The 26,124-nt window shown below is 44.4% G+C and overlaps 1 protein-coding gene across 2 annotated transcripts in view; it reads right to left on the bottom strand.

Moving 5' to 3' along the window:
- Positions 1–2,722: 2,722 nt before the first annotated feature.
- KDM1A (lysine demethylase 1A) overlaps positions 2,723–26,124 on the bottom strand; it is a gene marked incomplete at its 5' end in the record, with an annotated part of 34,427 nt that continues 11,025 nt past the window's right edge. For both annotated transcript variants that reach the window (XM_084274061.1, XM_084274060.1), the window contains 17 exons: positions 2,723–3,510; positions 4,978–5,124; positions 6,902–7,029; positions 7,679–7,793; positions 8,534–8,721; positions 9,839–9,971; positions 11,566–11,677; positions 12,318–12,391; positions 13,555–13,689; positions 14,401–14,491; positions 15,590–15,732; positions 17,305–17,399; positions 19,589–19,670; positions 21,658–21,764; positions 22,111–22,203; positions 23,141–23,219; positions 25,066–25,199. In XM_084274061.1, the coding sequence (XP_084130187.1) occupies positions 3,325–3,510; positions 4,978–5,124; positions 6,902–7,029; positions 7,679–7,793; positions 8,534–8,721; positions 9,839–9,971; positions 11,566–11,677; positions 12,318–12,391; positions 13,555–13,689; positions 14,401–14,491; positions 15,590–15,732; positions 17,305–17,399; positions 19,589–19,670; positions 21,658–21,764; positions 22,111–22,203; positions 23,141–23,219; positions 25,066–25,199 (2,042 nt within the window). In that variant the 3' untranslated portion in view covers positions 2,723–3,324. The remainder of the gene's footprint in view (positions 3,511–4,977; positions 5,125–6,901; positions 7,030–7,678; positions 7,794–8,533; positions 8,722–9,838; positions 9,972–11,565; positions 11,678–12,317; positions 12,392–13,554; positions 13,690–14,400; positions 14,492–15,589; positions 15,733–17,304; positions 17,400–19,588; positions 19,671–21,657; positions 21,765–22,110; positions 22,204–23,140; positions 23,220–25,065; positions 25,200–26,124) is intronic.

Genomic DNA, 26,124 nt, shown 5'->3' with positions numbered 1-26,124 from the left:
ACCAGCTCACTGCTCCAACGTGACAATTGCTGCTTCACTGTGAAATTTCACTCTTCTCCTGGTGCCATTTTCTCCCCTTTATGATCAGTCCTGTTTAATATCTTCATTGACAACCTTGATGAGGGAACAGCATCCACCCTCAGCACGGACCCGACGATCCAGAGCTGGGAGGGGTGGCTGACACACAGGACACTGCCCTGCCATCCAGAGAGACCTGGACAGGCTGGAGAGCTGGGCAGGGAGAAACCAGATGGGGTTCAACAACAGCAAGTGGAGAGTCTGGCACCTGGGAAGGAATAACTGCTGGAATCAGGACAGGCTGGGGGTGACCTGCTGGAGAGGAGCTCTGTGGAGAAGGACCTGGGGGTCTTGGTGTGTGACAGGGTGGCCACGAGCCAGCAGTGTGCCCTGGGGGCTGAGAGAGACAATGGGATCCTGGGGGGCATCAGGAGGAGTGTGGCCAGCAGGTCACAGGAGGGGATCCTCCCCCTTTACTCTGCCCTGGTCAGGCCCCACCTGGAGTGTTGTGTCCAGTTCTGGGCTCCTCACCATCAGAAGGACATTGAGGTCCTGGAGCGAGTCCAGAGAAGGGCAACCAGGCTGGGGAAGGGGCTGGAGGGCAAATCCTCTGAGGAGCAGCTGAGGGAGCTGGGGGTGTTGAGCCTGGAGAAGAGGAGGCTGAGGGTCATCAATCACTTCCAAGTTCTCTGCATTCAGCTTAGAAGTCGAGTTCTGTGTAATGTCATCAGGGTGTGAAACAAGGATACACAGACCCTCCAGTCCCCAAAGCCATCTTCTCTGTTACACACCACCTACTCACAGATGGCACAGCAGCCAGGGCTATTTGCCTTCCACGTGACCACCAGATGAATTGGTCATGTTGCCCCCTTGGCCTGGACACCACGGGGAAGGGAAGGTTTCCCTCCATTCTCCTCAGCTTGCTGAGGATTCAAGCCAACATCTCTTAGGTCTCAGAAGACCAGGGTGAAGTGAGGGGGGAGCAGGGTGGATGGTTCCCTTCTGCTGACACAGTCAGAGCACAAGAACACAGCAGAGTCAGGAGGAAATAAATGAACAGGAGCCTGAGCCTTTGCAGTGCAGAGCTCAGCTTGGAGAAGAATCACCTGACTTGGTCCAAGATCTCCCTGGCCTCATCTGCAGCAGCTCAGTTCCCAGCCTTGCTCAGGACTTGAAGGCCAAGACACAAAATGGGCCTCCCTCACGAACTGTGACCCCACTGCCTCCCCACACCACACACATTCCCTGCAGCCCCCATGAGATTCCCCAGTCAAACTGTCCCCTCGGGCCACCCAAAGGCTCCATCCTCTCCCAGGACTCTTCTTACCTTCTTTAAATACAGCCACGTGGATGAGCTGGAGCCCCAGGGCTGCTGTCCCTGCACACATTCACCATTAACCCTTCCTGAACCTGACTGCAGCCCAGCTCTGCCCTCACTTCTCTGGTGCCTCTGGCTTACCTGGGGCTCCTCACCCCGGGTGGGGTGTCACAGAGAATAAACCATCACCCTGGCAATGACAGAACCACAGTTCAAGCCATCAGCATCACCTTCCCTCCTGGGATGCTCCTCCTTGTTCACCCTCAGGCACCCCAGGACACCCCTCCTCCATGCCTTGTTGGACTTCCAGCTCCTGCCCCATGTCAGTGCCAGTTTTCTGACCAACAGTGTCTTGTCCCCAGAGGGGAAGGTGAGGAGGAGCAGGGATGCTGAGGAGTACCCCTGTCAGTAAAGGGCTCAAGTAGCACCAACTGCAAAGTCAGAGATACAGGGAAGGTAGCACTGATTTAGAGGTTCAGAGCAGGGGCTCCCCCATGGCACCAAATCCAGCCACTCCACACAGGCTCAGTCCCTGACACCCCCCTGTGCCCCTCACTGCATTACCTCACATCAGAGTTCTTCCCTTTCTCACAGCTTAGCAGCAGGATTGGCTGTGGAGATTCTCCCTTACAGACTTCAACATCAAATGGAAAGCAACCAGAAGGTAACAGACATGGAAAGAATTTTCCCCAGCTACTAAAAAGGAAACAGAGGAACAGTAGAAGCAACAGTGCTAGAAGATGGAGAGCTTGTGGGCAAAGACAGACCAGCTATAAACACGTCAGGGCTGCAGTTGTGTTTGTGTCTATTTTCTTCAGGATGAAGTGTGGGCAATGTATGTGTAGAGGGAAGAGCATGGGACAAGAGGAGGTACTGGCCCTCTAGCACAGCAGAAGGTGCAAGGACAGAAGGACGCTGGACTGTGCATGTACAGATGGGTTCAGAGAGAATGAGAACAGGAAAAACTGTGTGAACAGAGACCATGGTTACATGAGTTAGAAGAAAAGAAGAAAAAGAAAAAAAGATCAGAAAAGTTGGAAGAAAGAACAAAAGGGAAGCTAAGTGTGGGGAAAAGGATGTAAATGTTTAAATAAGCCTGTTCCCTGCAATGCCAGGAAGGCTCTGTGCATGGTTTTAAGAAGAAAACTAATTGGAAAAGCAGCCAAATCAAAGTGTCTTTCAGAAGCAACAACAGCTGCAACATCCTGCCATCAACCTAGAAGTTAAGCCCAGAGGTACACAGAGGGCCTGGCTGTGGTGTGCAGAAGGCAGGACACCAGGTCCTGCAGCTACCTCACTGCCCAGGGAACTCTGCTTCTCTACAAAACACAAACATGGTTCTAGTTTTTAACATTACAAATATCCAGTTCTGCTGATTCCTTTTGTTGAAAGTATTTAATAAAAAAGTATGCTCAGCACATTCTTAGTAAAAGCAACTTGCTTTCTAAACCAGGATGCAGGCAAGCAACAGACCAGTTTGGATGGGTGTAATTTGCTGTTAGTGATAGGGAACAAGTTGCACCTAATTGTCAAACAGCAGGTAAGAATAGAGTTGGTCAAAAGTACTAGTCTTCAAAACAATTAAAAAACCTCACTGAAGTAGTTTAAATAGATTCTACACTAAGCTCCTATTCATAGCAACCAGCTTCTAGAGGGCCTTGTGCAATTATGAAATTATAAATACACACACAGGTAGAAAACCCAACAGAAACCTCCAGCTTGACATTCAAAAAGTAGCTGCAGAGTCAAAAAAGTCCCTGACCAGCTTTGGTAGGAAAGGATTCTGTGTACACTGACACTTTCAAAAGAGCTGTAAGAGATTCTGTAAGAAGACACCAAGTCCCAGGGTAGGTAAGTTTTCCTAAGGCCATTCAGGCTGCAGCGTTCCACAGTGACTGGTGGCTGAGTCCTTGCAGCAGGTTCTGGTACCGACTCTGGCGGCAGCAGCACCGCGGTTTGGCACTCCTCTTCTGACCCCCCTGCTCTTCTTACATGCTGGCAGCTTGTTGGGGAGGCACCCCAGGCGTAGGCTGGCGAGGCAGAGTGTACATGGCTCCAAGGAACTGGTCTGCAATGCGCCCAGCTTCTCTCAGTCCACTCAGCAGGGCACCGTGCACCGTGGCAGGGTAGTTGCGGATCGTGTGCTCCCCCGCGAAGAACAGGCGAGGGACAGGCTGGGGGGGGGCAGAGGACACCAGTGAGGATTGTTCATGTCCTTTCAGAGCAAACAGGTACTTTAAGAACCTTACAAATCCTCTCATCACACCACATTCTCCCTTAACACGAAGGTGGGGTAGAGAAAAGAGGCTATTTTAGAATTATTTTAAGCTTTAGATGTTTACACACAACTTCGTGTCCCAGGAGGCTGTCGTGCTGCTGAGACTGTAATAGGATGGAACCTTCTCCAATTGTTTGTCAGTATCTTGGCTTTGATAATAAAGCTCTACAGTGCTTTCAGAAACAGATAAGCAGGAGAAATTAACATCCCCAAACGTCTACTGAAAAAGCCTTTGCATGATGATTCTACAACTCTACAGCCCAATTGTGAAACAGGTTTGTGATGGTTTCTGCTCCTGGGACAAACTCCAGCACAGTAAGCAAACAAAAACCTCAGGAATTTACTTAAAACAGAGACCTAAACCCACTCCTGTGTCAGAAGTAGACAAAAAACAGACCCTCATGTATTGCACTCTGCAGAGAATCCTAGAATCAGACACTGGTCTGGGTTGGGAGGGACCCCAAGGATCACAGAGCTCCAACCCCCTGCCACAGGCAGGGCCACCAACCTCCAGGCCTGGAGCTACACAAGGTTGCCCAGAGCCCCATCCAACCTGGCCTTGAACACCCCCAGGGATGGGGCACCCACCCCCTCTCTGGGCAGCCTGTTCCAGACCCTCACCACTCTCTCTGGTAAGAATTTCCCCCCAATATCTCATCTAACCCTTCCCTCCTCCAGCTTCACTCCATCCCCTTCGTCCTGCCATTATCCACCCTTTAACAAGCTGATTCCCCTCCTGTTCCTCTGCTCCCTTCAGGGACTGGGAGGCTGCAATGAGGTCCCCCCACAGCCTTCTCTTCTCCAAGCTGACCCAGCCCAGCTCCCTCAGCCTCTCTCTGTAGGGAGGCTGCTTCAGAATCATTTTCCCCATCCCTGTGTTTATTACTGACTTGTAGCACTAGAAAAAAGAACCCAAGTAAAACCAAAGCCATGCATCTGTCTCCACTATTCCCTTCAAAGCTTCAGCCTCTCGAAGTGCACAGGAGACAACTCTGTGTTTCATTGTGTTCACTGCCAATTTGGGAGAGACCTTTGATTCCTCTTCCTCTCACTCTGCCCTACACCCCCTTTCAAATCACTACAACTGGCTTAAACATGGAGTATGAAACACACTAAAGGAGTACTACACCACTCTGTACAGACATTACCAAATGGCCTTTCTGAATCAAACCGCTCTCTAGAATTTCCAGTTACCAAATGACAGCAAAGCTGAGAAGGAATCCTTCATGGACTGAGACCTGAATTATTTACTGAATTCATTCTTTTTCGTTAGAACTTGTGTTTAGATATGGGAGCACATTGCTTAGCACAGTCATCCTGGTTTGAGGGGGGGTTTCTATAAAAAAACAATCCCATGTCTCACCTGAGGAGCACCTGGAATGGCTGGTCCTGGAGTGATTGGCTGAGCCATCAAGTCATAGTCATTTCCAGAAGATCCAGCTGCCACGTAGGAGTAGGAGCCCCGGGCCCAGGGGTCGGCACGCCAGCGGGACACCACAGTCTCTTTGGGCTGAGATGAGACAGAAGCTTCAGTTACTGACACTGTGCAAGTTCCTGTACATCATTCCATGTACCACCAGATCCTGCTGCACGTGGTTTCTGCACAGGAACCTGGGCAGTGCTGAGCTGTACATGCACACCCTGAACTGTTTGCTCTGTCTCTTCCTGTTACCAACACCATGACAATGCTACACACCTGTCCTTCCTTTCAGCTAAAGCTCACCTGACTCTTCTGATTTGACTGATGAGGTCTGTAACTCAGAGACACCAGCTGAGTGAAGGGCACCTGCACATACACCTGTAGTTCTCAAACCCATCTGCTCTGCCAATATAATGGTCACAATAAGATGTTCCACAGAAAGATGCACCAGTGAGAGAATCACCAGAACAAGAAGCATTTCAAGGTGTAACAACAGTTCAAGAGAAAACAGGACATCTTCCTGACCAGGCCAGCACTGGAAATAATGGGTGTGAATCTTCAGCCAGCCCCAACCCTGTCCAAACATGGAACTGCCTTTTAACAGGAATCATACTGATAAAGATGCAGGCTTCAGGACAACCACCTCATCCTGTCTCCTTGGGCATGAAGATATTACATGGAGCTGTTCCTACTTAAACAGATGTTCCCACAAAGGAAGAGAAAGAGGCTTTATCTAGAGAGGGCATTATCCAGAAACCAGTCCAGAGGCATCACACCACAGCAAGGGAAGCCTCCTGAACCCAACACCAACAGATCTGAGGTGATTTCTCTGGCACTGGCCTCAACTGGACTATATTCAATGCCTTCTTGCTGAGTCTGTGAAAAGGCCACGAAGAACTGGGGCTGAGTTCCAAGGTATAAGACACCACTGGGGGCTGAAGACCACATTTCCAATATGGTCTGATTGAGAAGAATCCTCACCACATGTTTCAGGTATAAGAAACTGAGTGATGAGCCAGCCCTCATGTACTGACATTTCCTGGGAAAAAGCTAACATCACTGTCCAGGCAGACAACATCTACAGCCTCTCCCTCACCCACCAAATGCATCCCCTTGCCATAGAAGGAGATCACTTTAGTCCAGCAGGACCATACAGAAATCCTAGTGGAGGGGAGCTGAGCTGTGTATTTACAAGCAATGCCATTTGTAAGCATTGTTTCCACACTGCCCCTTAGGAGAACAGCCCAACTAAGTCACCTGCACTGTAGGCCTAACAGCTATACTGCTTTTCAAATCAATGAGCCAAGTATATGAGCTTCTTTCTTTGGAGTAATATTTAAGCATTTTCTGAACTGTTCCTTTCACACTTCCTGTACCTAAATCCCCACTGGCTACCTGCACTGGGAAACTGATCCACAAGGAAGATTGCCTTTGTCCCCCTTGTTATTTTCCAGCCACACCAATTTCTTTGTGGAGGTCAAGCACTTTACTGTATGTTAGAGAAGGTACAGAACATGTCAGGGAGTATCTAAGCAGTGCTGTCCCTAGCCATGGACAGCTCTGCTGGAACACCAGCAATGTAAAAGGTAGAAAATTAACTGATGTCTATATGACACTCTGGAAAGCTACAGCAAGATCTGGTCTAAAAAAAACCCTTTTAAAAACCCCACCAACAAAAAAAAACCCAGCCCCAAAACCCCAACCCTACAAACAACCCAAGCCTCAACCCCTCCTTCCTGCAAACAAACCCTGAGCAACCAGAAGGTGGGACCTGGGCCAAAGGGCTCAGTGGTGCAGCTGAGCCCCTGAGCACTGCACTGTGTTGGGAAAGGCAGAGAAGAACCCCAAAGGGACTGTGGGTACTGACCTGGGGCACAGCACTGCTGCCAAAGATGCCTTTGAGGATGGCCAGGCACCGACCAACAATGACATCATCACTGATGTTTTCCATAATGCCTGCTGCTTCTCCTGCTACCAAGGCCAACAAAATTGGTGCTGGGGGATGGGAAGAGAGAGACAAAACCGCTTGAATTATTGAAATGGAACATTTTAATCAGACCTGTTAGACCTGAGGTTAAAAACTACTGAAAGCCAACTAAAGATCCTAAATCTTCCCCCATCATTGCCACCTGGAAAATGAATTAACATATGCTATGGTGCTATTTAGAATTACCAGAGAACTAATGTGGTAAAAAAATAAATACACACATTAGGAAGTACAGCATGCAGAAGTACATTTTTTAGTGAAACATCACTTGTTTGACACAGGAGTTTCCATTGGGATCCAACAGTCACCTGTGCTATATTTCAGAGACCCCAACACCTTCCAAACCACCTAATTTCTATACAGCCAAACCACCAGCACAGCAGTTAAGTTGCCCCTGTAAGTACTTGACTGATTCAAAGTATCTAGATTTCTTCATTACCAATGCACAGTCACATTAAATAATCTCAGGGGAGTGGAAACTACAGCCAGGAGAACAAGGTCCAGAGAAGCAGCAGCTCTGAGAACTCGAACTGGTATCAAACAACTCAGCAGCCCACCTGATGCTGTGAGGAAGAGTGTTACTGGGATTACAGCATATACCAATAGATCTGAAACCACATAAAGACACTGGTAAAAACAGACATGTACCACAGCTACCTTTGTACAGGTTCCAAAACAGGAACAGTTCTCCTCTGCTTGCAGTAGTGCTACCAACATGACCAAATAAATTGACACTTGGATCCCAAAAGACACGATCAAAACACAACACAACCTAGAAACAAGAAGAATACAGTCAGGAAGCAGACACAGAAACAATAAAGACAATTACATTAATTGATGTTTAGCACTGGAAAGAATCACAGAATTGCAAAGGTTGGAAGGGACCTCCAGAGCCCATGGGGTCCAACCCCCTGCCAAAGCAGGGTCCCTAGGACAGGGCACACAGGTCGGTGTCCAGATGGGGCTGGAATCTCTCCACAGAAGGAGACTCCACACCCCCTGGGCAGCCTGTCCCAGGGCTCCTTCACCCTCACTGGGGAAAAGTTCTTCCCCATGTTGGTGTGGAACTCCCTGTGCTCCAACTTGCAGCCATTGCCCCTTGTCCTGTCCCCACAGACACTGAGAAGAGCCTGGCCATTTCCTCTGCATCCCACCCTTCAGATTTTGATAACCATTGATCAGATCCCCTTCTCAGGCTTCTTTTCTCAAGGCAGAACAGCCCCAGGTCATTCAGGCTGGTGAATATGTGGTTTGTATATGCAGTGTAGTTGACAAATTTGTGGCTTAACAAGCTACAGCAGCCACAGTGAAACAACCTACTTCTGAAATTTAACTATTTCAAACTTGTGTGAGAAACAGAGAAGAGTCCTTACAGCTCTTCAGATAATTTTCAGCATCAAAATCCAGGAAAACAGCAAAACTGCCATTCCTCAGCCAACATACAACCCCCCCCCCCCGACTCTACTTGTCTCAGCCCCTGATGTGCTGCAGTTCCCCCAGTGACCACATCACCTTGTTTAGGTTGCCGAATCCCATCCGCTGCACTGCAGAGGTTTTCCACTCGGGTAGAGGAGGCACAAACTGCACTGCTGGAGGCTGCTGCTTCAGCACTCCCAAGGGAAGAGTACACAGCACAGCATCACATTTGTAAATGAAAGTCTGGCTGGTAGATCGGGTGTTTACAGCTATCACCTCACAGCCTGTAACAGGGACAGGAACACACCCACATCATTCAACACTGCATTTCTGGAAGGCAGTTGTAAAGCTGGAAGGCAGCTTTACACTAGCTATACACTAGCTACTTAACTTGTAGGCCAGCAAATGCTCCTACCCACACAGCTTAATGGCAGAGAGTGTCATCTGGAAATGGCCAGAAGGGATGAGCTTAAAGGCTCATCTAGGCCAGGAAATTATCACAGATTCACAGGATCATCGTGGTTGGAAGGGACCTCCAGAGCCCCTGGGGTCCAACCCCCTGCCAAAGCAGGGTCCCCAGGACAGGGCACACAGGTCGGTGTCCAGACGGGGCTGGAATCTCTCCAGAGAAGGAGACTCCACACCCCCTGGGCAGCCTGTCCCAGGGCTCCCTCACCCTCACTGGGGAAAAGTTCTTCCCTATGTTGGTGTGGAACTCCCTGTGCTCCAACTTGCAGCCATTGCCCCTTGTCCTGTCCCCACAGACACTGAGAAGAGACTGCCCATTTCCCCTGCGTCCCACCCTTCAGATATTGATAACCATTGATCAGATCCCCTTTCAGTCTTCTAAGATATATTTTCTTCTAAGATAGTGTTTTAAATATCTTCTGATATTTAAATATATTAATAAATAAATAGTAAGGAAAGAATGAGCCTCTCATTGAGTTGCTTTCTCAGTTGACAGTTTCCTGAGAGCAATGCTTTGAAGATATAGCCCATCCATTTATTTGGGTCCATATTACATTAATTTATACTTCTAGTATCATACCTTGAGGCACCAACTCTTAAGCAGTGTAAGACCTCTTACTCCCAGTGTTTCAATCAATTAAGTAAAGAAATGGAAGAATGAATGTGACCTTGTGAATCAGTAAATACAACTGAAAAGGATGGTGCTGAAACAGCCACCTACACAAGCAAAACCCATTCAAAACTGATAAATCCCTAATGGCTCCCTACCAATTAAATCACACTAAGAAATGTGGCTGTTTATCTAACCCAAAACATATAATGGGAGGGCTTATATGAAACCAATCTTCACATCTGCTTCCAGAAGCACTGAAATCTAATTTCTATGACCACAGTCCCTCAGATCCCTTTTCCAGAGGAGGTGCTTTCATTTACCTGATGCTGTATAGCGAACCTGTCGAACTGCTGTGTTTAATTTAATATCCAGCCCTTCTGCCAAGGCTACAGGCACACAGGAATATCCATTCCTCACAGTCAAGTGACTGCCTGTGAACTCAAAGTCATCATCCTAAAATGAAGATACATGAAAAAATACACATTCAGAATGAAATGACATCATTCCATAGAAAACAATGAGGAACTTCACACAATGGCAAGTTTATAAAAAGATTTAAACTTTAATAAAGTCAAATAAATTTGAAAGCCTTTCTGTTGATTGGTTGAGCAATAAGTATAGGAACCTTCTGCAGACAGCTGTTGCAGTTTTGTGTAGCTGCATTTTAATGGAGAAGGGGGGTGCTGCCAAGATGGCTGCTGTAAGGAGCAGCTCGAGCTCTCTGCAGGCCTCAAGGAGGAAACATCGGCCGATTCAAGGCCAAAGTTGCTGCTGACCAGGGCTGAGCCAGTCAACGATGGTCACAGCGCCTCTGGGAATCACAGTGAGGAGAGAAAAACCACAAGAAGCTGCATTTTGCCCCCAGAGAAGGAAGACAGAAGATGTAACAAGCCGTGGGGACACCAAGGCTGGGGAAGGAGGAGAGTGGGGGGAAGAATGAGGCATTCCAGGTGCTGGAGAGAGAGATGCCTCTGCAGCTCGTGGAGAAGACCATGGTGAAATGGGTGTCCCCTTGCAGCCCATGGATAAGGACAGGGAGCAGAGACCATCTACAGCCTGTGAAGGGATTGATCCACGCCACAGCAGGTTTGCTAGGGGACTTGTGACTCTGTGGGGTACCAGGCCAGAGAAGTCTGGGCCCGAAGGTCAGCACCCCGTGGAAGAAGCCACACTGAGGCAAGTGGTGAGGAGATGACTCCCCAGTAGAGAGGACTCATGCTGGAGAAGTTCATGGAGGACTGTCTGCCGTGGGTGGGGACCCCATGGTACCACAGGGGAAGGGGGTGTGTGGAATGCCCCCCTCCCCCAGCTAAGATGGAAGACAACTCGGGATGAAGGGACTGCAAAGCCCCATTCCCCATTCCCCGCCCCATGACGGGGTGAAGAACAGAGCCAATTTATGACCAAGGTCAAGTCTGCAAAGAAAGGAGAGGTGGGGGGAAGCAAAAGTGTTAAGATCTGGAGGAGGAAAGCAGCTTGTAAGGAATTGCTTGGAACCCCACTGCCCATTCCCTGCCCCTCCCTATGCCACAGGGAGTAAAATCATGATAAAGTTTAAGTCTGCTGAGAAGGGAGGGGTGGAGGGAAGGTGCTTTAAGACCCAGCCACACTGCTCATCACCCAACTCTGGTTCACTGGGTGTGCAGCTGTAGTGTAATAAATTACTTTTCTTTCTTTTATTCTGTGCTGAGTCTGTTTTGCCCATTGCACTAATTACAGAGTGATCCCTCTGTCCTTATCTTGAATCCTAAGCCTCCTGATAAATATTTTCTCCCCTTTTTGGCTGAAAAGGGGACTGAGCGAGCAGCTTTGGTGGGCATTTGGCCTCTAGCCAGGGCCAAACCACCACAGTAGTATTGTTAGAGATTGTTTTGATGCTAACAAAGAGCTCTCTGGAATTTCATCAGCAAATAATCATCACATAAAAACTCCCTATCTGCATAAAAGCAGACAGAACATTAGAAACTGTTAATATAGCTCCATGAGAATTAAATAAATATAGCTGAAGTTGTTAGTGTATTGCTGAAAGAATAAATTAAGTAGCTACCTGGTCCCAGTGCTTCAGTGAGAGCGTAGACAGGGGTGTAGCATTAGCAAATTCTAGGTTTGCAAAATGCCAGTCAAGTATTTGTCTGTCTCTTGATGAGAGATAAACATCACTAGGGGGGAAAAAAAGCATAATACAAAGATATTTAGTTTCTAGAGCAGGATATTGCAAGCTCATTCCCTCTGAAAATTTATTCCCAGACTTGAGTCCCTCCTTAGCAGAGAAATAAACACATTTTAAAAAAAACACAAACAGATTCTGGTTCAGACATCCTGATCTCCTTCACAGAACAGTGGAGTTCCTGTGAAATACTCTAACTGAAGCTAGAAACTTAACTTCAGAAATAATAAAAAGTTACCAAAATAATGTCTTAAATAGACTATATACAACTAAAACCCTAGTAATAATCACACAGAGCACAAAATCATACTCTGCCAAAATAAGGAGGGTTGGTATGCTCCCATTATTGATGGGCATTTCCAATCTGAAAGGCCTCCTGAGATCAGGCACTGCTTCCAGAAAGAATTCTCTCTGTCATGCACTCTTAGAACACTGGGTTTGTCCCAGTTAACCCTAAAAACAAGGAAGATGAATTCTATAACCGAGGGAGTTCAAACTTGGGGTTTGTACCTTTCTAACCCCTTGAGTTCCTGTAATTAAAAGAAAGCAAACCACAGCATTCCTGAAACTCAGTGAAAGGCTGTTAAAAACCTGCTTTCCTGAGTATTTACTTTTATAGTTTGTATCTTTACCTTGGTGGATTGGCTTCAAGTTCTTGTAACTTCTCTTCCAGCTTTCCTTGTGTTTCTGCTAATTCATCATACTCCTAATAAGATTAAAAGGTAACATTAAAATCAGCTTACATCTAAGAATTAAAGAAAGACGTTGTGTGGCATCAAACTAGGCATAATCCCAAGAGAAACCAGAAGACTCATGGTTTTAAGAGAATCTAAATCAAGTTACTTATTTTTTCAACATTTAATCCAGTATATTTTGCCCTTCTGCTGTTGGAATATACAGGAGTCTATGACACACTCCTAATATTTCAGGAATTTAAACACACAGATCTGAAGAGCATCAAGGTCTATTACAGTCCTGGTATTTTAAGGGTCTCTGGTGCTAAGAGCTTCCTCACATTGCCAGAAAGGTTGTTCCTATTCCTCTGTCTCTTCAAATATTAGTTAACACTGAACATGGAGTTCAGAAACTGTATTGCAGAAGGCACTCATCTGATTCCAGCTTCTTTCAGAATCACTGGGTTTTTTCCTAATTTTAAAAAACATTATTAGAAGTAGGTATAAGGTGACAATCATCTTCTTTTATGGCAGAATAATTTGGAGTGTCCAAGAAGAGCAGAAAGCTGTTCACTGGTAAAAGACAATGTATTATGTATGTAGGTATATATGAACAGACTGAGCTTCCACATAAGGTGTGTGTCTGCTGGTGAACAAATAGCAGAGAAACAGTCCTTGGTGTTAGCTGACCCAGCTTAGCAAGGTGCCTGCCACTGTCACAGCAAGAGCAGTTGTTAAGGTTTCATTTGTGAGGCCTAAGTCTACACCAAGAGACACACACAGGGGGTGACAAGACAGAGGTCTGTAAAAGATCTCTAGACAGAAAGAAGCGGTGTACTCAGAAAACTGCCTTTTTTATCTTAGGGAAAGGCCACTTCTAACACAGTTTTTACTTCCAGGCTACTGTGAGACCCAGCAGTACCAATCAGACCACGTTCAATTTAAAATTTAGCTTTCAAAATATTAAATGCTGTCTGACATGAGCCAGCAGAGTCCCCTCAAATCAAGCCTTCAACATGCTAATGCTCTCAACCATGAAGGGCAGGTACCCAGAAGTACTTAATGCAGCTCTTATCAGTATCACAATCAATCACATTCTCTTCAGTGTTGGGTTAGAGAGATGTGGAAACATCTCTATTGGCTAGTTTCATCAGATGGCTGAAGCCCTCAGAAACCACTGTGTGTCATCTTCTACCTTGCAAAGTGCAGTCAGATCTCTGTGCTTGCTTTTCACAAGGAACTCTGCTGTAATATCCCGAGGTGGCTTCACTTCTGATGCTTCCTTATACTGTTGGTGAAGTTCTTTAATCTTCTCTTTTAAATTCACCATCTTTTTCAGGTGAAGTAGGAAAAGGGAGAAAGGAGGGGAAAAAAAAGAGAGGAAGTAGATTTCATGCAAGTGACTGTGTAAAATGGATCCTCATCTCAAACTACTCCATTACACCAAGAGATTCCCTGGGTTTGGTTACACAATTCCATCCCAAAACATGGCTTAAACACAACATCACTGATTTATTACAAAATCTGTTGCACAAACCCACAAATGAGAGCTGTCCTTAGACATTTTTCATTTGAGAAGCTTACATGGAGAAGTAATCTGCTATGACCAAAAAAGATTGTAAGTAGGCCTAAAACACCACTTCTACACCACAAATCAGAGTTGTGATAAAGAAAGCAAACAATTTCAAGTAACCCCCAAAAGCTGCAGTCTTCATTAACCTCACTAAAGCAGCTAAAACACAATAGATAAAATCTAAAAACACAATAGTAAAATCATGCTTATCCTCTCTCTTTTCCCATATTTATGTTTTTAGAGTTCTGCCCAATCACTTCTGTGCTCCTCCTCAAATCAGAAACTCTTCTGTTTTAACAGTGCTTCCAGGCAGGACTGAAATTACCAAATGTATTTAACAGCAGCATTAATTACAGCTTTCTGATACTTTTTTCCAGGTGCAAGTTTTTCCAATCCACAAGTTTTTGTACATTTTTCCACTTCAAGGAGTAAGATGCTATCCTCCTGTTCTAAATGTCATCAGCTGACCTTGTTAAGAAGATCTTTCAATTCCTCCTGTGTTTTCACAATTTTCTTCCAGTGTTCAATCTGCTCATCCTTCACATGCTTCTCTTGCAATCTGGAAAAGATAAGAAGTGAGATTTACTTCTGGATAGAAACCTAGAGTTACTGAGAAAACTCATTATCACAATTTTCTCAGTAGAACACAATAAAAGCCTGTCATGGGAGAGTTCAGTAAATACTCTTCTGTAAGAGAGATCTGACCAGCTGAAACGTGAGTTTGAAGTTACCTACTACTATTAAAAGGCACATTAGAAATGCCATTATTATTCCAGCAGCATTAGTAGGCTGCATGCACACCAATTCATACTAAATCAATTATCCACTATCAGTTACTATAGTAGTGATTTCCAGCAAGCTTTCAAGAGAAGATTTTTGCTCATTTAGCTGTCTTTGGAATATCATAGAATCCCAGACTGGTCTGGGTTGGAAGGGACCCCAAGGGTCACAGAGCTCCAACCCCCTGCCACAGGCAGGGACACCAACCTCCAGGCCTGGAGCTACACAAGGTTGCCCAGGGCCCCATCCAACCTGGCCTTGAACACCCCCAGGGATGGGGCACCCACCCCCTCTCTGGGCAGCCTGTTCCAGCCCCTCACCACTCTCTCTGGAAAGAACTTCCCCCCAATATCTCACCTAACCCTTCCCTCCATCCCCCTTGTCCTGCCATTATCCACCCTTTAACAAGCTGATTCCCCTCCTGTTCTACTGCTCCCTTCAGGGACTGGAAGGCTACAATGAGGTCCCCCCACAGCCTTCTCTTCTCCAGGCTGACCCAGCCCAGCTCCCTCAGCCTCTCTCCATAGGGGAGCTGCTCCAGCCCTCTGAGCATCTCCGTGGCTCCTCTGACCCCTCTCCAACAGCCCCACATCTTTCTTGTCCTGGGGCCCCTGCTCTGGACAAGGGACTCCAGCTGGGGCCTCAGGAGGGCAGAGCAGAGAGGGACAATCCCCTCCCTGTCCCTGCTGCCACCCCTCTGCTGATGGAGCCCAGGATCCCATTGGCTTATTTTGCTTCAATAAACAAGAAACACCCGAAGGAGAACTCGGCAGAGACCCCGCAGCTCACCCCAGGAGCCCCACAATTGTTTCAGGCATCTTTTGGAAAATCCTCACAAAAATAGGAAAGTGCCACCATGGAGAGAGAAGCCACTTACTGTATGACAACCTCTAGAGCCTGACCTAGGGAGACAGGCTTATTATTGAGAACATTAAAGTCCAGTTGATGACTGAGATATGAGGTGGCTTCCAGGAGACGATTAAATTCTTGCTCCACCATTTCATCTTTCTCTTTTGGAACCTAGGAGTCAAAACCCCAAAGTTTCTTCTTAATAACATATTCATAAAAAAAAAACCAAAAGAATGTAGAGGAGATACTGGAGTGGCACAGAACATTTTAAAAGAAACAACAGCAATGACACGTTATCTTCTCTCATGCAGTCTAAATTCACAGCACATTCTAACAAACAAAATGCAACCACTCCCCCAAACCAGCAGTAAGAAACATTCCAGAGAAATCTGTAGTGCAGATTGCCCTTGTCCTTATGGGGGGACTTCAACTTGCTAGATATTAACTAGGAACATCACACCTCTGACACAAGCAGGCCCTCTGCCCTGCCAGGAGGGTGCAGAGAGTTGGGCGATGGTCTCTTCAGCCAGGGGACAGGAGATGGGACAAGGGGCAATGGGCTCAAGCTGTGCCAGGGCAGGGGCAGATGGGAGGGAAAAATTCTTCCCTGGCAGAGTTGTGGGGCTGTGGCACAGGCTGCCCAGGCAGGGGCCGAGTCACCTTCCCTGGATGTGTTCAAAAAAAGGGTAGATGAGGTGCTCAGGGATCTGGTTTAGCTTAGGATGGGAATGTTTGGACTTGATGATCTTAAAGGTCTTTTCCAGCCCTGTGATTCTGTGACACTGCAGAGGAAAGGAAGCCGATTAAGTCTGTGAATCCCAACTCCACAATATTACTGCTGAACTGCTACAGGCCTTCAGCTAGTCCCACTGGTTAGTCAAGTCTTTAAAAAGCAACAGCAGCCAGAGTGTGCTTAGTTCAGGGCAAAGAAGGAGCAGCAACATAAAGCTACAGTGCCAGCACAGCAGAGAATTGTTTCAAAGAGGAGTGAGACAGCTAGTTAAGGAGAAACAGTAGCAAATCTGGGAAGAAGACAGGAACTTGGCTTCCACAAAGCCTCTCAGAAGTTAGAAACTCATGTGGAAAGAACAGGTTTCTGAAGAATAGCTGCAGTGTGATGGTTTAACCCAGCTGGCAGCTAGAACAACCTCAAAACAGTTCACTCCCCCCAGAGGGATGGGGAAAAGAATCCAAAAGAAAAACCTGTGGGTTGAGATAAACTTAACAGGGCAGAAAAGGAAGAAAACAACAATGGATTGTTCTACAGAATACAGAAACAAGCAAGTGACACACAACACATGCTCAGCCAGTTCCTCAGTCACAGTGTCTCCCAGCCAACCCTCCATTCTAAGCATTATAAGCATGACATCATATCAAATGGACAGGGGTTACCCATCCTGGCTGTGTCCTGTGCCAGTTCCCTGGACACCCCCCACCTTCTTGTCAGGGCAGCAGGATGAGAGGCTGGAAAGTCCTTGACTGCTTATAAACAACTAAAATATTCATGTGTTATTAACATGATTCTCATCCCAACCCCCTAACACAGCACTGTGCCAGCTGCCAGGAAGAAAATAAACACAATCCCTGGGAAAACAGAACATGCAGATGTCCTACAGGATTACTACACTGCCTGAAGACAGACACACTCTAGATCTCTTGCTAGATCAAGAGCCTGGTAATAAATTCACTTGAGATAGATTTTTTTTAAAAAAAAAAAGTTGATGAAAACAGTATCAGACTTACAGCTTGTCCATTTGCTTCATAAAGTGGACACTTTTGTTTGATCTTAGCCAATTCCATATTCACTTGTTTGCTAACCACAGCCATGGGATTTCCTCCTAGAAAACATTTTGTACAGTTAACAGTACTGCAAAGCTTGTCTTCAATTAAATAAAAGTGCCACATTTAAAGCTATTTCAGAAACTAAACACACCAAATCTAGTGCAAAATGCATTCCAACCAGTCATATGACACTAAGGTTTATTTTCACAGCAATTCATGCAACATCACGACAAACCACCACTTACCCACCAACACATCAAGGAGAGTGTTTACAAAGGGTTGACTATATAGAAGCAAATCCCTAGGGTGGCAGCAACCTTTGTACAATTGAGAGCTTCCAGCTATAAATCTTTCTCCAAAACTTTTGCTGAGTGTTTGACAAGCCAAGGAAAGCTCCCACAGCAGCATGGTAGCTTCTGAAAACGTGGTAACATGGCAATGAAACCTGAATAATTCAGTGCCTTAAGACTCAGTGGAACTCCAAGTGACATAGTGAATATAATCTATGAACATGAACCAGGTACACCAACTGTACCTGGAAGATGTACTCATCTAAACAGATGAGAAAACAATCTAGGGGATCCCATGTGGATGAAGGCAGAAAGCGTTGACTTCAAGCACCCAGAATCACTAAAGACCAAAGCTTCTTGCTAAGTACAGCAGAGGAAGAACAGACACAAGTGGGAAATGGCACAGAGGAAAGGCAACATGGATTCCTTCACCAAATTAACTTGGGGAAAAAGAATTTCAGATCTAGCTTTCCCAGTGTTCTGTGATTCTGCAATCCAATCAAACCCAAAACCTTCCTTTAAAAAAGGGGGGAAGTTCAGCCACGCTAATACCTTGTTTTCAAAAAGGTGACTGAACAAGCAGAATAGTTCTGAAGTTGGTCTAAATAAGCTCTCAGTGGGTTCTCTGCCATCTTTAACTTTTCAAGTTAATTCAAACTACTAAAAATTTGAGTTCTTCCATGGTTTACTAACAAAACCAGAAAAGATCCTAAATCTCCAGTCTGACCCATTCAGTGGTCTTCCTTCCCTACATCTCTTCCAGGTTCAGACATGTGAAGGAGGCTCTTCAAATACTATAGAAATCTTGATCCACAGCATGCTTGCCTCATTCAAGACAAAGGGTCGGTTATTTTGGAGTGGAAACATCCATGGTGAATATAAAAATATTAGTCTTTCACTAGGCAACCTTAAATGTCTTCTACTAGGACTGTGCAACTTCCCCACTATTTATCTGGACACAATTTCTATATGCAATTTAATAAAGACTAATCATAAGATAGACACCAAGATCTGGCAGTCAGTAAACTCAGTTAAAATAGCATAAAGCCTGTAATAAAATCATTCCACTGCATTACTGAAGGGTATCCCACACTAAACACCTGCTCATCATTGTAGCAGGATAACCAGTATTAACAATTGATGCCATCCCATAAACTGGCATCAAATAAGAATATGGGTTGTTTACCATTATTTTTACAACTATTTTTGAAATCAGTTAGAGAAAGGACTTTTGAGGTTTAAACCCTGACCTTAAGAGGGGCTTTCTCTTTTGAATGGTTCTGTTCCCCATTCCCCCTCCTACAGATTTCTTCCCCTGGGTAAATGAAAAAACATATTCCAACTCAGTGGTTTCTCTGCCATCTTTAACTTTGCTTTTCATTTGCTCTTATTTACCTTGCTCTTCACTCCTCAACTAATGCCCTTCGCTGTGTTCCTACTTCTCCATGTTCAGTTTCAGCTCATGCTTTGGAAAATGCAAGGGAACAACTGAGAGAAACCAAGAAATTCAGTCCCTGGACCTGAGCTCAGAGGCTGCTGGCAGCTGGCTGAGCAACTTCAGCAAGACTTGCTCAGCCAGTGCAGTGAACCCTGTGCAGACACCACCTGAAAGGGATTAGGCAAAGGAGCAAACGCACAGGAGGGCAGCATGCCAAGGAAAGAACAAAGAATTCCACCAAGCACAAGCAAGCTGTAAAAGAATGTATCTACAGCAACATGAGGACATGACAAGCACCTGCATGACTTCAGCACCCACTGAGAGTCGTGGCACTAACAGAACCTCAGCCCTGAGTGTGGGCTGCCATCTGAAGATGCAGCCTGCTGTCAAGGAGGCTGAACTAGAACACTGATTTTTTTAAAGAGTTAAAAACATCCAATTATTCTGCCCATGAAAGATCTGTAAAATCCTGTCCCACAACTGTCCTCTCTGCTCCTTTTTCTCTGTAAGAACTCACCCAGGCCAGTCACCACCATGGCTCCCAGGTCGGCAACGTAGTTCCCTTTGCGAAAGGTGGCCACTCTTCCTCCCACTCGGTCCTTTGAAAAGCAGAATGTATCAAACCTCTGGGAACATCTGGCAACACATCTCACTCAAACATAATCCCTGAAGCTTCTACAAAACGTGGGAGTAAATATTCTCTTTACCCAAAGGTTCATTAAATCAAAGGTACTATTTTCCAAGAACCTCTGCACATGAACACTTCCTCTCCAGTGATTTGCCAAACTGAAGGAGAAAAATGTGGACACTTCACTTCAGCAAAAGGGTTGGAAGAACAAAATAAGATGCTCAATTTGGACAGATTTCACTATCTACAATAGCACCTACTGTGACTAAAACCAGCCCTTTGTTGTCCATGGAGAGATTAAGGTCTATATTGTATTTCCTCCTCCAACCTCCTACCACAAAAATCCAACAGCCATATAGGAAATGATGTAACTGTGCTTGAGAAAATAAAGTTGTAGGCTTGGGAATAATTAGTGATGGTTTTTCTATCTGTTTTCCACAGAAGAGACAGCTATCAGTCATGAAGATAACCAGAAATAAACAGCCCATTTTAGAGGCCGGAAACACATCCTGCTGCCTTGAGGATTACACTTGAACTCAAAAAGGTAGGAAAATTAAAGAGAAAGCTGCCTTTCCTTATTCTCAGTCCAGCTAACAGGCTGATGCCAGAAATAACAATTACAAGTGGGCAAAGATCCCAAACAGCTACCAATTAATATAAAAACGTAGTTTGATTTTTAGTCATATCAGCGGTTCAGAGGCATGCAAACTAATAGTCTAAAAGTTAAAGAAAATGGATAAACACAAAGGAACTGCAACCTGACTCACTGAAATTGTAATGTGAAAAAATACCAGGCACCCTTAAAAAGAATAATTACAGACTACTCAAGAAGAGATGAAGCAGTCCAGAGAAAAATGACTGGAAAATACAGTGTGTTATTTTAAAATAGCCTCTTGCCAGATCCACATACTGGCTGTAACAAAGATGCACAAACCAAAACCCAGGTTACAACACAGAATCATTTCTTCCTGTTTAAAAAAAAAAAAAAAATCTGTAAAACAAAACCAGAACAGCCAAACAAGCAAGAACAAAAGAAAAGAGAAACCCTACAGTACATTCAGATGAGCAAGAGACTGCTACAAGCTTGCTGCACTCACCCCTTTGCTTTAGTTGTACAGCACCTGTGAAGCACAGAGCCAGCAGCTCCTGCTAGCTACTGCTAGGGAGCAAAACTAAAAGCCTGAAATAGTATTGTAATAAAAAAAACCCTAAAGCACATTGTGTTAATCTGTGCTAGAAAAACATCAGAACTCAAGAGACAAAGTTTAGCCAAGGATTAGATAAATTCCAATTTAATTAGTCAGTGGATTGATTGATTTTAAATTAGCATCAAGCTGTCTTGATTGATAAAATTATATGAAAAAATTGCCAACTTTAAAAAAAGAGAAGATTCCAAATTAGGTCTAGATATAAAAAAATACCTTATTAGTGGAAGAACAATCAGCTAGTTCATAGCCCACGAAATGGAGCTCTAACTTTAAATGCAGCAATAAATAAGAAAATAACTACTGTAGACTTAAAAGGTAGAAGAAAAACCTCCTGTCTGATGTCATATGGCAATTCACAACAGAGATTCCATCCATGGGACAAGTTCTTGAAATACTAGCTTAAATTCTACTTTCCAGTGAAAAATCAGTTCCTAATCATGCAAGACAGAAGATTCCAGTCTAGTACTGGTGTAAGCAGTGCATGTGTAAGCATATGACAGCAGCACCTGTCTAGTCACAGCACTATGCAGAGACCCCCTGAGAAAGCATTACCCAGCTCCCAGTGAGAACTGGTAACGCTTGTTTCCTAGTACAGGGTGTTCAGTGCTCAGCAAACACTCCCCAAATGCCTGTAACCACACAGGAGCTCACCCCCCTCAGGCAGGCTCCTGGGACACTTGGCCTCATGATAGGACTGTGGCTGCTGGTTCAGTTTCTGCATCAGAAGCAAAAGAGCACAAACATTCCTACCCTGGCTTCCAGAACTGTGACATCCATCCCAAAGCTCTGCAGCTGGCGAGCTGCTGCCAGCCCAGAGACCCCAGAGCCGATGATGATCACCTTCCCAGTCTTCTTGGCTAAAGAAAGTGGAAAATAAGGTACAGAGTCTATATGTGTGTTACTACACTGCAAGTCATCGTGTCAAAGCTGCATTTAAGAGATACCAAGAAGAAAAATAAGCTTCCTTCTCATCCACCATTCCAGCAGAACAAACTCTTTATCAAATATCCCCCACCTCAAAGTGATTCATTGAAATTCATGGCTTCTCCATGCCAAAATAAAATTTTAAAATAGCCTAAACATGAATATTAGCAGCCAAATTCACAGCCCCCCACCCCAGCACTGCAATCCTAAATAAAAACAATAAAGCACTCAATTTGTCCTAGCAGATCACAGAATAATTGGAATTTTCAAGTTTCTTACTTGGAAGGGGCTTCACTCTTTTGTAGATACCAAAATTGATTAGGCCATGCCTTTCAAGGTAGCTGTGCACCCTGTGAACCAGCACCGTGTCACCTGCAAGAATTGGAAGGTTTTGGAATGATTCTGTATGTTCAGCAGCACATATGTAGCAAAAACACATTCACAAGTACACCCCAGCAAAGGCACGCTGATCAGATCCCATTCTGCATCTCCATCTACCCTACTGAAGAATTGATCTGCTTGAAGAAGCTGTGGTTAAAGTCTTCTGGAAACCACCAGCTCTTTTCCATGCTATACTGGGAAAGTTTTGGATTCTGCCTGAGCAGCAGCACAGGATCTGAATTCCTTCTATCTAGCACAGCAGACCTTTACCCAGAATTTCAGTGTGATTTGCCAATATTAATCCAAGCCACTCCTGGAACACTCAGTTCTCACTCTGAATTTTGCAAACACAATACTGTAACATTTTCAATACCTCACAGTGTATCTGTGTTAATTCCATAATTATTTTCTTCTTTAATTACTTTTTCTTTATGGCTCCTCTCCACCCTTTTCCAGTTTAATGGGATCTTTTTCTACACCAGTAGCACAGCCTGCATTTGCAGCAATTCCTTGCTCTCTCATCCCATTTCCTCACCACAGCCAGTCTCTACAAGTCCATATGCAACTTATTAATGGCTCCCAGAAACTTTATGACAATCTCACAGCTGCAAACCATGAGAGTTGTAACAAACCCTAAAAGCTGCAGATGAATTTACTCACAGGAAGCTTCTATAACAAGCTTTTTATCAGCTTTTTGGAATTATGCTAGGGATGTATTTCTTTACCTGGCAATATACTCTAAGCAAACCTGAAGCAGGAGCATACTGCAACACCCCATTCTGTACATGAACCTTCATGAATCACCACTAACAACAGGACCCATGTGAAGTCCTCTTTTTATTTGGAGCAGCTTTTCTCCAATCAAACCTAAAAAAAGAGTAGCAGCAATACATACAGTATGGTTTGACAGTGGAAAAACATCACTTACTATTGTAAGGTGCCTCCAACTGTTGAATAGTTGCCTCAAAGGTCAACTGAATCTTGGGGTTATCCAGCCAGAGCTGCAGCTGTGTTTAAAGGAACAGTAAGATATTATATTAAGCAACACAAGAGGTGTTTTCCATACACGTTTGTTATCAAATACTGTAAGGAGATGAAAAACTAACAAGTTAAGCTGTCCAAGCAGTGCTGAATTTGCCTTCCAGTGTTCTTTAGGACTGTGTGCTACAGCCCAGTTTAACTTCCTACACCACAAGTGGAAATACATCAAGTGAACGATCTCCTCATCAGACACACAAGAAAACATACACCACATCTGACTGTTCAGCACCACTTTTCATGTTATTTTTGTAAAATCTACAGAAGTCCTTGTCCTCTTACAAAAGTAATTTACCTCAGTCTTTTATAATCATCTCAATCTCACTGAAAAAAGCACAAAAGGGAATTACAACTGTTTTCCCCAACAGAAACCCTACTTCCTGGTATGGACAGCAATAAATAATGTTTTACTATTAATGCCTAGACCTGGGTCATACAGAGCATCTCTCCACACCACCCTGTAGTCTAGAATTTGTCATTCATTTGGGTATTTCTCTACAATTATACTACTGAACTTCATAGCTCCTCACAGCTACTTCATTTCCAGTTTATTTTTCTAAGTACAATGAATATGAAAGATTAAGAATTTACATATGATCTAGGAGACCATTTGGTGCAAATTTCATCTTTAGCATACTACTTCTACTAATTTTTAACCATGTTTTCTGATCTGTCCCAAGTGTGGAACTGACCATTCTGTAGTACTACAAATAGTAATGCCACGACTCCATTCTCAGCTGGAAGAGTACAAAGCCCAGAATGTATGTTTTTATAATCTCTATGTATGTATATATACAATTACTTCCAGTATGCACATTGTTTTACTTTTATTTAAAATTCCTCTGCTATATTATCACCCAGTAACTCTTCAGTCTTGATCCTCTGCAGTTTTTAAAGTAACTTTGTACAACCACTCCTTTCCAAATTCTCATTTTAGATTCTCTACAAACAGTGCAAGCCTTAAAAGATTTTTAAGGGCTTCAAACTACAACTGCCCTGCACTGTCACAACAGGTCATTTACCCTACATTGTGCTTTGTAAGTTTTCATGATCTGCTTTAACCTACTGATAATTTTCCTAATAGGACTTAAGATTTCTAAAACACTCTTCTATAAAAGCCCTGAACCCTGCTGATGTGTTGAGGAACCTAAAAGCATCATCAGCCTTTAAAAGCATCATTTGCAAAACACAGTTATACAGCTTAAGTTGTATTAGTGTTTAAACTTGAATGAATTCCAATTAATTATTTGCATATTAGTCCTTTTTTCAGTATTTTAAGTTGTATGGAAGTTTTGAATTGGTCAGAACTGCTAGAAACATTGAGAAACAGTTTCATTTCTTCAGAACTACAATTAATTCATGAAATAAAAGCTAGCAAGGTAAGCATTCTGTTCTGAGAATAAGCCACATCACTAGCTTCATGTCTCAGTGTTACAGCAACTGAATGCTAAGCAAAGTCAAAAACCAGCAGCTGAGAAGTTTGCTTTCTTCTAAGTAAGAACTTAATTGATTCAATATTATTTTAATATATAGTAATAGATTTTTGCACCAGCTTTCTGTCTGGTTTACTTTGCAAAAGCTGTTTTAGCTGAATGGTTTTGCTGGTAGTTATGACCACGTTTTGGATATTGTAAATATACCACATTCCCCATGTGCCTCACAGCCTTGCCCCAGTGAAGAAATGGGTAACATTTTCCAAAAAAAAACCCCAAAAAACATCATGCCTGACAACTTTTAGACAGCATAACTGCCAAAAGGCTTTGCAAGGTGCACTATTCCCTTACTCTTTCATCAATACTCTTGCAACAAACTTACAGTGCGGTTCCTGATGTACAGAAACACCTTCTGAGTCTGCTGTGGCCCACTGATTATATCAGGGAAGCAGGCAGCTTCTTGAGATGTCATGCGGTCATGTGGCAGTCTGCTCTGGAAAGCTGCACCCTCCACACCTACAATAAAAACACAAGTTGTCTACAGACACTGCAGAAGGAACTGCTGAGTAACTGGTTTGTATAGGACCCTTCCCCAGTGCATCCAGCCACGAGGTGATACGGTGGCCAATCTCACATCATGCTCTCAATTTGGTCCTTTTATGTTCTTCTGCTGGACACACAGGTTCTCCAGTCAACAGCTTGGAATCACAAGTATCATCTATGGTTAATGAAAAAAGCTCTACTGGAGAGCAAAACCACAACACCTCGAACAAAAAACCCCACACCACAACATAGATCATATACAAGATCAATAACACGTGGCTGGTTTAGGTGCTGTCCTGCATTTGAGTAGTTTCCAGTCTCTACCAGACTATGAGAAACATTGTGGAGCATGTTCAAAGCCAAAAAAGCTCAGTAGGGTACAAGCACAATACCTGCAGCCCTGCTCTCACACGCTTCTCATTTGCACTGAGCTCCTCAAGGCAGAGGAACCCATCACCACCTCTCCTTTTGCATACTTTCCACATGCACAGCAGGCAGTGCTATGAAATGCAATGTTCTTATGCTCTTTCCTGTGTCCCTCCCCAAGTGCTGCCTCTACTCAACAGATTTGTGACTTTTAAATGCTCCACATGTAGAAAGGCTAATGTTGAACATACACCACAGACATTTTCTCCATGGAAAGACTCCATTCATAAGACACCTGTGCTTGTATCAACTTCAACACTGGTAATGCAGTTACACACCCTCCATTCCTCACGCTCATTTGAACGTTACACAGTACAAGAGTAACATGAGACAGCTACAGAAAGTGCACAAGTGCAGGAGTGAACCTTGAAGCTACAGAGAGCAACATTCAATACTGAGATGTGAAATACAGCAAGAACAATGTAAGTCTTCTCCATCCTAGTAAGCAACAAGATCAGGACAAGGGGAGAGG

The sequence above is a fragment of the Gallinula chloropus genome (assembly GCF_964237585.1).
Source record: "Gallinula chloropus genome assembly, chromosome: 22".
NCBI classification, from domain to species: domain Eukaryota; kingdom Metazoa; phylum Chordata; class Aves; order Gruiformes; family Rallidae; genus Gallinula; species Gallinula chloropus.
This window is presented reverse-complemented; position numbering and strand designations above follow the sequence as displayed.